The sequence below is a fragment of the Lynx rufus genome, unplaced genomic scaffold (assembly GCF_022079265.1).
Source record: "Lynx rufus isolate CCGP_SWC_20201006 ecotype Redwood Valley unplaced genomic scaffold, mLynRuf1.p SCAF_1, whole genome shotgun sequence".
Classification (NCBI taxonomy): Eukaryota; Metazoa; Chordata; class Mammalia; order Carnivora; family Felidae; genus Lynx; species Lynx rufus.
This window is the reverse complement of record NW_025814823.1, coordinates 27,632,977-27,644,463: the sequence shown is the minus strand read 5'-3', so window position 1 is coordinate 27,644,463 and position 11,487 is coordinate 27,632,977. Positions and strand designations below refer to the sequence as shown.

Genomic DNA, 11,487 nt, shown 5'->3' with positions numbered 1-11,487 from the left:
GGACGCTCAACCGACTGAGCCACCCAGGCGGCCCTATTTTACTTTATTTTTAAATGTTTATTATTTTTGAGAGAGAGTGAGAGAGAGCACTAGCGGGGTAGGAGCAGAGAGTGAGGGAGACACAGAATCCTAAACAGGCTCCAGGCTCTGAGCTGTCAGCACAGAACCAGACACAGGGCTTGAACTCACAAACTGTGAGATCATGACTTAAGCAGAAGTCAGACACTTAACTGATTGAGCCACCTAGGCACCCCTATTATTTTATTTTTATTTTTTAATGTTCATTTATTTATTTTGGTGGGGGAGGGGCAGAGAGAGAATCTGAAGCAGACTCCCCGTTGTCAGCACAGAGCCCAACATCTGGCTGGATCCCACAAACCATATCATGACCTGAGCTGAAATTAAGAGTTGGAGGCTTGGGGCGCCTGGGTGGCTCAGTCGGTTAAGTGTCCGACTTCAGCTCAGGTCACGATCTCGCAGTCCATGAGTTCGAGCCCCGCATCAGGCTCTGGGCTGATGGCTCAGAGCCTGGAGCCTGCTTCCGATTCTGTGTCTCCCTCTCTCTCTGCCCCTCCCCCGTTCATGCTCTGTCTCTCTCTGTCTCAAAAATAAATAAAACGTTAAAAAAAAAAAGAGTTGGAGGCTTAACTGACAGAGCTACCCAGGCACCCCTGAGTTTTTTTTTAAAAAAATATATATGCATAAGTTGCTTTTTATGAAGTATTTCTAATGCATTTAATTTCATTTTCATAAAAATAAATTTTTCTCTCCCCACACTTACACTTTCTCATTATATATAATGTTTAATCACATTTTATCATTTCAAAGACAGGACAATCACTTGGAGATCAAACACAATCGCTGGCGGGGGCAGGGGGCAGCAATGAGAAAATACGTAGGAAACAAATAAGTGAAAGAAGTAATAAACAGAAAATAGTAACTAACACTTTCATAGAATTTACAAGGCATCCAGAACTGTTTAAAGAGCTTTACAAAAGCCAGGGCACCTGGGTGCCTCAGAGGGATGAGCGTCTGACTTGAGCTCAGGTCATGATCTCTCAGTTAGTGAGTTCAAGCCCCTTGTTGGGCTCACTGCTCTCAGCAGAGAGCCCACTTCAGATCCTCTGTCTCCCTCTCTCTGCTCCTTCCCCACTTGTGCTCTCTCAAAAACAAATAAAACATTAAAAAAAAAATAAGAGCTTTACAAAACCCATATAATCCTCACCACGGAAGTTCCATTATCATCTCCCATTTTCCTGATGAGGAGACTGAGGCACACAGAGGTTTTTTTTTTTTTTTTTTTTTTGCTAAAAGTATTCTTAAGCAACAAATGTTTAAGACATCTTTTACCAAAATGTTTCTAAGATATACTACCAGCACCTGCCTTTCTTTTACAAAGTCTGTTGAACATAATGTAACCTGTCTTTGAAATGGTGTAACTAATAAAAACGGGCTGATGAAAATGTAACGTGCCTTCCTTTTCGGGTTTCACAAAAAGCATTCCTTTTCGTTCTCAGGGAAACCAGAGAAGTGAATTTAGCTCAAGACATCTGTGTGAGGCGAGAGGGGACTTAATTGTTCATTTCCACCCTTTCCTTGGGGGTGAGGGTGACCTTAGCAACGAACCAAAAGCTGAGAACTGATAGTCTCTGTGGAAGCTTTTTCTTTAAAATTGGAGTCATCAGACCCTTCTCTGAAGATCCCTGTTAAAAGTGACTATGCCCTCCCATAAATACCAACAGCATTGTGGTAGTAACTGTGTGTAGTATACGGTAACTGCACGTACAAACTGCCTCCATATCCTTCTCTCCTCCCCCCCCAGCCCCCCGCCTTTTTTCATTTTATCCTTGCAACTTCCCTGAGTCTGAATGTTGGGCAATGTCATTGCCCTTCCACAGATAAGGAGAGATCTGGAGAGGTAAATGGGTATTGCAGGGACACAAGCCCAGAAAAATGATAGACCATACACTAGAACTCACACCTCTTCCAATGGTTACAAACGGCAAAAGAAGGGCCAAGAGGGTTCAGGAGTTGGAAAACCCTTCACTGGCTTCATCTGTTGGTGAATTTTTGCACCAAAAGGCTTCACTTAAACATTAATAATAAAATGGATCTTTCTACATCCAAGTCAGCACAAAACCATTTGTGGGGAGTGAGGTTTATTTCCTTGCTTATGTTTCTTCTTTGTAATTTCATCTTAAACATAACCGTCCATGCGGAGCGAAGGGTAGAACACGCAAATTACCACTTCTATTGCTTTCATGGGTTGGAGAATTGCGGCATTAAACAGAAGTATGATCAGTAGTTGGGGGTGGGAAGAAAGGTCTGGTGTGGGTCAGAGACCTATAGGCATTGCGGTTGGAGCCTCCGGGTCTCCCTTGAATAGCAATTTGATGAGAATAACATCAGACCATAGGGTTTAAATCCTGGCCCCTGGTAGGAAGGAGGGTTGGGGAAGAGCCAGCTCCACCACACAATGCCCAAGAGGCCCAACCTTGACTTTGGGCCTCCGAATCTCCGTCAAACAAAAAACCCTACACGTCCTAGGGGGTCTCAGCTCGGAGTCTGACCCCAGGTTTCGCTGGGACAAAACGGTCCCCGCCTGGGTGAGAAGGAGATCTTCTGGGGCCACGCCCTCCTTTGGGGCAGCGGGGGGCGGTGCCAACTAAACCCGCGAGTGAACCGCCCTAACTAGTTTGTCCCTGCGGCCGTCTCGTAGGCGACGCCCCGGCGCCCGGAGTCCTCCCCGCCTCCCATTGCCATGGCTGCCGGTGGCGGCGTCGCTCCTGCCGGCGAAGGTCTGCGTTACGCCGAGTATTCGCCGCCGGCGACCAAAAGGGCCGTTGCGGACATCGACCACGGACTGGTGAGTCCCGCCGGCCGTTCCCGCCCGTCTCCGGGCCTGCCTGCTGGCACCCCGCAGACTCCTGTAGGCCGTACGTCACTCCTCACCCCTCTCTCCCTTCCGACGGTGGTAGTCCCGGCGTTCACGTCCTTGTCCCACCCCCTCTTTCGTGCGCCGAGCTGTGCTCGGTGCCGGGCGTGGACGAGTAGGCGTGTGTAGCCTCTGTTCCCTCAAGGAGCTTACAGTCTTGCGGGGAGATAGACCAGGAGACAGGCAGTTGCGGATACCGCGTGATAAGTACGGTAGGATGGATTCGCCGATCACCTATCATCCCTAGGTAGGATGGATTCACCTATCGCCTAGAGTGGACCCCACTCCAGCCTTGCGGGGGTAAGGGGTGAAGTCAGAGGAGGCTTCTTGGAGAAAGACGGTTAAAAACTAAGATCTGAAGAATGAGTGGCAGATAACTCAGCGAAAGGAAGAGGAAAAAGTGTTTCAGGCACCGGTAATAGTGTCTACAGTGTCGTAAGCCAGAGAAACAGGGCCCAGTTGGAAATTGCAAGTGGTTTCTTCAGGCTAAAATGCAGAGCTGGGAAAAGTAAGTGTCCAGTAGAAGCGTAATGCAAGCCACATACAGATCTTTAAGTTTTCTGTAGCCATTTTTAAAACGTGAAAAACAGGTGAAGTTAATTTAATTATCTTTTTAATGTTTATTTTTGAGAGAGAGAGAGAGAGCGGGGGAGGGGCAGAGAGAGAGGGAGACACAGAATCGGAAGTAGGCTCAAGGCTCTGAGCTGTCAACACAGAGCCTGATATGGGGCTCGAACTCACAAACCGGGAGATCATGACCTGAGCGGAAGTCGGATGTTTAACCGACTGAGCTACCCAGGTGCCCCAGGTGAATTTAGTTTTAACAATGTATTTTATTTAGCCCCGTGTATCCACGTTGATATTTTGACATGTAATCAATATAAAATTGTTGAGGTATTTTTTATTTGTATCCTTTTTTTATTGTGCCAAGTCGTTGAAATCCAGGGTGTGTTTTACACTAATGGCACATCTTACCTGAGACTAGCCACATTTCAAGCGCTCAGCCACATGTAGCTAGTGGCTACATTATTAATCCGTGCAGTTGCCAGATAGAAGTGGGGGCTAGAACATGCAAAGTATCTGATAAAACACGATATCCTGAGGGCAGTGATACCATTTTGATGAGCTTTAAGCAGGGAAGTGACAGGTTTGGCTGTTGTAGAGTTCTCTCAGGCTTTGTGTAAGAAGAGTGGAAGAAATCTAGAAACATGGCTGTTTTGTTTCTTTTTCACGTGGCATTCCATGCTGTGCCAGCCTGCCGTGATGTAGACCTTGCCTTTAGATGCACAGCATTTAACTGTCCCATACCCTTTGTTGACTACTGTACTATGACATTTTTTATGTTGACCTGTCGTTTTCCGGTATTTTTCTAAGTTTCCTAAGAGCAGGGACTGGGGATTTTCTTCTAGTAACCACTCACTTTGTGGGCACTCAGTTATCCTTGCTTGATTAACTGATACATTTCTGGAGTGGTCAGATTGGGCTTGCCTGGGAAGGTTTCCGGAAGCAATGTGTTTTCATTCAACAGACACTTCTTGAATACTGCTAGGTGCCAGTTATTATTCTAAGGCCTTGGGATAGGTGAGTAAACAAAACAGGTGAAGGTTTGAAGTAGTAAGCTCTGAGCTCTTACTTGTTTGAGTCATTTCATACCACAACCTTGGGAGGAAGGTTTTTTCTCATTTAAGAAATGAGGAGATTCAGAAAGTGGTAAGTAGGGGCGCCTGAGTGTCTCAGTTGGTTAAGCGTCCGTCTTCAGCTCAGGTCATGATCTTGCAGTCTGTGAGATTGAGTCCCGTGTTGGGCTCTGTGCTGACAGCCCAGAGCCTGGAGCCCGCTTCAGATTCTGTGTCTGCCCCTTCCCTGCTCATGCTCTGTCTCTCTCTGTCTCAAAAATAAATAAAAACATTAAAAAAAAAAAGTGGTAACTTACCCAGGATCTTTGTCATAATAAGGGGCAGACCTAGGATTCCCTCTACCCTTCCACCGTGACTTGCTGACTTCTTAGAAATAAGGCTTTTTGAGGGTAATATTCAGTCTGTGATGTAGACCGGGTAAGTTCTTAGGTAGAGGAATCTCTTTATGGAGAATTGTAGAAATCTCAGTACTGGACCGACTTGCAAGGCAGTTGGCAGCTCTGGTATTTTGAAGATAGAAGTAACATTGGTGATCTTTCACATCTGTAGGTACTTCATTTGGAAGAGGGTATGTGTAGAATTTAAGATATCAGTTAGATGTCTTCAGTAGTCCAGGCACATGAAGGCTAAAGTGTGGGCCAGTGATTCTAAAGTGATTCCTGTCCTACCTAGTGCCCCCTTTTTTATAATAAATATTTTGTAAAGTCTTCTGTAATATCCTAAAATGATCATCATAGACAATGAAATATACTCATAAATATAACTTTTAAAAGTCAACGCAGTGCAGGGCACCTGGGTAGCTCAGTTGGTTAAGTGGCGTCTGACTCTTGTTTTCAGATTGGGTCATGATTGCACGGGTTCGTGAGATCAAGCCCCGCGTGGGACTCTGCACTGACATCACAGAGCCTGCTTGGGATTCGGTCTTCGCTCTCTCTCCCTCCTTCCCTCCCTCCCCCTCTCTCAAAATAAATCAATTAAAAAAAAAAAAAACAACCAATGTAGTGCTTTAACTGAAACATGAAGGTGAAATATTTTATTAGAAAATAACAGGTTTGCTATTTAGGTATGTAAATGCTCAGACATGATTATATTAGAAGATAAAATGAAGTAATCAATTACTGGCATATTGCAAAGAATCACTATGAATGTGACAACTATAAATGCAGACTGATTTCACATGCATTCTGGCATTTCAGATACCGTAAGGGCCATCATCATTGACAAACTGATTTTTCCCAAATTGTTAACAATGTTTGGTAAAATTTTGAACACAACAAAGTGGATACTTCCCTCAATTTACATAAATAATAGTTGCACTTCTGAAAAATTTGGTCTTCTTTAAAATAGCACAAAAATGGGGCGCCTGGGTCGCTCAGTCGGTTGAGCCTCCGACTTCGGCTCAGGTCACGATCTCGCGGTCCGTGAGTTCGAGCCCCGCGTCGGGCTCTGGGCTGATGGCTCAGAGCCTGGAGCCTGCTTCTGATTCTGTGTCTCCCTCTCTGTCTGCCCCTCCCCCGTTCATGCTCTGTCTCTCTCTGTCCCAAAAAATAAATAAACATTAAAAAAAATTTTTTTTAAATAGCACAAAAATGATATGTTTTATATATACTATATTATAAAAGTTTAGACTAAGATGATCATAAGTAAACTTTCCACCTACTTAATGCCCAGCAGATCTTTTAAAATCCTGAGGGATGCAGACAGTTCTCTGTTATACAGGGTTGTCTTACACATTTTAGGACTTCTAGGATGAATAGTTCCCCATCCATCAAATACCCTCTGTCCTATCCAAATGATTGTGACAACCAAAAGGTCCTCACAGATTTTCAAAATGTCCCTAAGGATCTGTTCTGCTTCTGTTGGAATCATTGGCCCAGGTAATGACCAATGATGTGTTCGAAGATAAGAGAACTGATAGTAATAATTTTGGGAGAGCTTGGAAGTACTGAAAGTGATGGGAAGCTGACAAAGAGTAAGTGTTAGGAAAAAAGAAACAACCCAGGAGTGGGACATATGGGTAATCTTAGGAAATAAAATAGTAAAAAATAAAATATCAAGGAGTTGAAGAAGAAATTTTTTACATTGTTTCTTAAAAAGATCCAATTTATTTTGAAGTTGTTGAAATATACTAAAGCAGCTGTAGATGTTAAATAACTCTTTCTCAGGTAAACTTCCCTTTAGAGACTAGGAATTAATGTGCAATAACCAGTTTAGGAGATTAAAAAGATAAAAATACAGGCAAAAATACCCGTGTCATACCTTGAATAAAATAGTGGCTTAAAATTAATTTTTTAATAGAGGTCATGGTCAGATTTTGCTTTGTAGCAAAACTGATTCTTATGAAAAAGTAGAGAAGAAACTTGAATGTTAGGAAGAGAATATTACCAGTTTTTAAAGCATTTTGAAAAAAACCCGGTTTGTATGAAATGATAGCCTTCAGTTTTCAGTACTTTCCCAAAAAGCGTAACTCCTAGTGTCAGTAGCATAGTGTAACATGTAATTAGCCACATACACATTTCGGTATAGGCCAGCTAGGAAACGAAAACCTATCAAACATGTAAGTCATTAACTACTTACTACCAAAACAAATCACTTCTAGTATTTTTCATTGCAATTTGATTTAAAATGTTTACCTTGAAGCTTCCCTTTGAAGAAATCACATGACTTACATATTGTATACCCATATTTTTAATTTTATCTGATTTTTTCCCTCACTGTTATCATAAGCGGAGGTTAACTTTATATGATAAGAGTAGGCTGAAATCTAAGCTCCATGGGCAGGGACTTTGCTTGCTGTCTGTGTTTTTCCAGCATTTATAATGGTGCCTGATATGTGATAAGCTTTCCAAAAAGAAATTGCTGAATGAATAAATGTTATTCTGGAATGGGAAGGAATGAGAACTATTCTCTCAGTGAATGGAGTTAATAAGAATTTCCACTTGTCTCACCACTGAGTCCTACAAACAAAAATACAAACTTCAGCTGCCTAAAATGTAGCTTATTATGTTCTCTCCCCATACGAGCTGATTCTCTTCTTTCCCCTATCGTGAACAATGCCATTATCACTTCTGGTTTCTTCTCTATCTCCAGGTTTCTTCTGTTAGTCCGTTATCCTGATCTCTGATTTCTTTCTCTGACCTTGCCACTGCTATTCTGTTAGTCTTTATCATCTCTCCCCTGGCCTATTGTAATAGCCTTTAAAAAGCAGTCCTCTTGGCTTCTGGTACTTTATCCTTTTTAAACTTCACACTGCCATCGGTTATTTTTATAACCTTTTTATAAGTGTACCATGGTCCAAACTTTCCTCAGGGTGGTATACAGGGCTTTCTATCAACTGACTCCCAAACAACTTACCCCAACCCTATTTTCCATTCCCCACACTGCACTGTACCCTGTGCTCTGACTTCACTTGGTGTGGTTTTCTCCTCTGTCTGAAATTCTTTGCCTGGCAAACTCCTGTTCATTTTGTGAGACTCAGGTTACTGATGTGAAGCCTTGCCTGACTCAAGTTCCCTCTCCCTAGTAATGTTTCCTCTTGTGTACTTCCTCAGAAAGTTGTACAGTGTTTTGAAATATTTCATATATCAAAATTATTCATTGTTGGGGTGCTAGGGTGGCTCAGTCAGTTAAGCATCCGACTCTTGATTTCGGCTCAGGTCATGACCTCACAGTTTGAGTTCAAGCCCTGTGTCGGACTCTATGCTGACAGTGCAGAGCCTGCTTGGGATTCTCTCTCTCCCTCTCTTTCTATGCCCCTTCTCTCTGCATGTGCACTATCTCTCTCAAAATACATAAATAAACTTTAAAAAGTTACTCATCTTTGTATAAGCACCCAGGCTGTGAAGTCTTCTGAGCAAGAACTTTTTTATGCTTCTGTGATTGCACTGTAATTGACCCAGGGTAGTCACTTAATTGTTTATTAAATGAACAGCTATTAACTTTATTACTGTTGAGTGACTTAAACATGAATGTTTGATTCTGACATTGATGAATGTGTTTTTTCTGTAGGATTTCTCCTTTATGTTAGCCTCTGAGGAAGAACAGGAGTCTCTGTGTTACTTAGCACCGGGCCTGGTGCATGCTGAGTAAATGTTTGTATATGTATATGGTAAATGCTAAATAAATATTTGTGGTATGAGTGAATAGTCTCCATCTTTACTCTCTGCATCGCCAGTTCTGCCTCTTCCTGAGGCAGAATGATTTTTTTCCTTCTTAATTTCCCACTGGTACAGCTATTGTCTATCTTGAACTTAAGTGTTATAGTCTCCATAGAAGTTTCAGCATTTTATAACACTTTCAGGCAACTTATATTTATTGAGAGGGTTATTTACTGCTTATGCTGTTTTGGAAGAATAAAATGCCTTAGGGAATTAGTAAACAAATTTGATGCTCTTTTTCCCCTCCCCCAGCAGTGGCAGTTGTGATGGAGTGAGCTGTTTTCCCAATTTTCAGAAATACTTGGATTCATAGTAGTGGAACGTTTAAATTTTTTAGTTTGGTTTTTTTGTTTGTTTTTTTTCTGGTGAAGATTTGAAATTAGGTGACAGTAACAGATACCAGACTTGACCCACTTGTTGATTTGCTGGTATTTAAATAGTGCTTCTCTTTTTTGAAATATGTCTTTTAAACTAAGATTAGATAGCCTTCATAGGCAGGGACCAAGTTTTAAGGATCCTCATTCTCTCAGCTCTCAACATAGTACCAGTAACCTGGTTACTGCTCCATAAATTTTTATTGAATGTTTAAATTAGCAATTGAATGAAAACAACTGGATAGGAAAAAAATAGAAGATGAGAGAAATGTTTTATAGAATTATGAACTGATAGCCCTAAGGAATAAAAAAGAATAAGATAAATGAGACTCTCTTGTTTCACTTTTTAATGGTAAAGAGAGGGCTAAAATATAAGTAATAGTATGTGTAGTCAGAGTATACATAATACTCTGACTTCTGATGTGCTTTTCTAGGTTTTGGTAATTTTATTGCTTATTAACCTCCAATAACACAGTCTCCAACTCTGTTTTTAAAGTTTGTCAATTCAGTTTAATTAAAAAAATTTTGGGGGCAGCTGGGTGGCTCAGTCGGTTAAGCGTCCAACTTCAGCTCAGGTCACGATCTTGCGGTCCGTGAGTTCAAGCCCCGCGTCGGGCTCTGTGCTGACAGCTCACAGGCTGGAGCCTGCTTCCGATTCTGTGTCTCCCTCTCTCTCTGCCCCTCCCCCGTTCATGCTCTGTCTCTCTCTGTCTCAAAAATAAATAAACGTTAAAAAAAAATTTTTTTTTGAACACCAAATATATGGAAGCTATATACTAGATGTCTGTGGGGAGGATATGGATAAACCAGGATTGCCACTCTCAAGGACGGATGTCAGCAAATTTATTTTGTAGAGGGCTAAATAGTATTTTAGGCTTTGCAGGCCATAGGGTCGCTACTATACTACCGAACTCTGCCATTGTAAAGCCAAAAGTAGCCATAGATAATCCATAAATATGGCTGTATTCCAAAAAATATTTATTCCAATAAAATTTTATTTATCCAGCAAAATAGTTGGAGGGCCGCATTTGGCCTGTGGGCTTTAAGTTTGCCCGTCACTGCTCAAGAAGGTAAATTGGATCAAATTTAAATACCTAATGCAAGACCGATTCTGTTAAGTGCTGTCCTACTTTAAAACTCCTAGAAGAGAGAAAACATGGGCAGCAATTTCTTTGATATTGGCCTTAGCAACATGTTTTAGATATGTCTCTTCGGGCAAGAGAGACAAAAGCAAAACTACCTAAATGTGAGATACGAAGTCCCATTTTATTAGGTAAAGTACTGAGGCTAAGTGCTGTAGTAAGTACAAAGATGAATCAAACATGGGTTTCTCCTCAAGAGCCTTGAAAAAGATCTCATTTTTCAAGAGAAGCTAGAAAGAGAGAAAACCAACTGTAGCTTATATTAAGGGGGAAAAAATAAGGGAAAATATGTTGGGATAAGATTGTGGATATACCTGAGTGGCAGGTTAAGGAACGAGTACCTTATCTATAGGCTGTTGCAGTTTTGTAGGAGCTGTGTGATCAGTAGTGGGCTTCAGGAAGATAAAGCCTAGGGCATTGTTCAAGAAGGGTAGAGGATAGAGAAGCAGAAGAGGGCAAGACCAGTTAAGATTGTATTACAGTGGACAGTCCTCTGGAGTCTAGAAGCCGTAATGGCAGCTGTAATAGTGGTGGTAGCTAAATGTTTTGTACCAGGCATTAGGCTAGTTCTTTAAATGCATGAACCAATTTAGTCCATGTAATAACCGGGTGAAATGTAGATACTGTTATAATCCCCCACTGATGGATGAACGAATCAAAGCTTAAAGCAGTGAAATAATTTGTCCAGTGCCACACAGTTGATGTGTGGATGAGCTCCAAAGGTGTTCTGCTTTCTTTTCTTTCTTTTTTCTTTTAGTTTTTTTTTATTTTAATGTTTATTTAATTTTGAGAGAGAGCCAGAGCATGAGCAGGAGGGGGGCAGAGAGCGAGGGAGACACAGAATCCGAAGCAGTCTCCAGGCTCTGAGCTGTCAGCACAGAGCCTGACGTGGGGCTCGAACTCACAAACTGCGAGATCATGACCTGAGCCGAAGTCAGTCGCTTAACCAACTGAGCCACCCAGGCACCCCGGAATTCTGCTTTCTTTACTCTGCTTTTACTCAAAATATATTCCATCTCCATTGCCCTTCAACCTGTCTGTGTCCTCAAGGTCTAACCAGGAAAACAGACACATTTAAATTATGTAAAACAAAGGAAATGGAATGTAGAGAGTTGGTTTTACAGGTGAAGGAGTTGTTGAGAAGATGGGATTGTGAGGCAGTGCAGAGGCTGAGAACAGGAAAAAGCCACTAGCGCTCTCTGGCTGCAGGGTCAAAAGGAAGAGGTGTTTTCATAACCACTG

The 11,487-nt window shown here is 42.0% G+C and overlaps 1 protein-coding gene across 1 annotated transcript in view; it reads left to right on the top strand.

Moving 5' to 3' along the window:
• The first annotated feature begins 2,756 nt into the window (after positions 1–2,756).
• Positions 2,757–11,487, top strand: part of DNAJC15 (DnaJ heat shock protein family (Hsp40) member C15) — an 81,375-nt gene continuing 72,644 nt past the window's right edge. Inside the window, exon 1 of the mRNA XM_047079232.1 lies at positions 2,757–2,866. Within this exon, the coding sequence (XP_046935188.1) occupies positions 2,762–2,866 (105 nt within the window). The 5' untranslated portion in view covers positions 2,757–2,761. The remainder of the gene's footprint in view (positions 2,867–11,487) is intronic.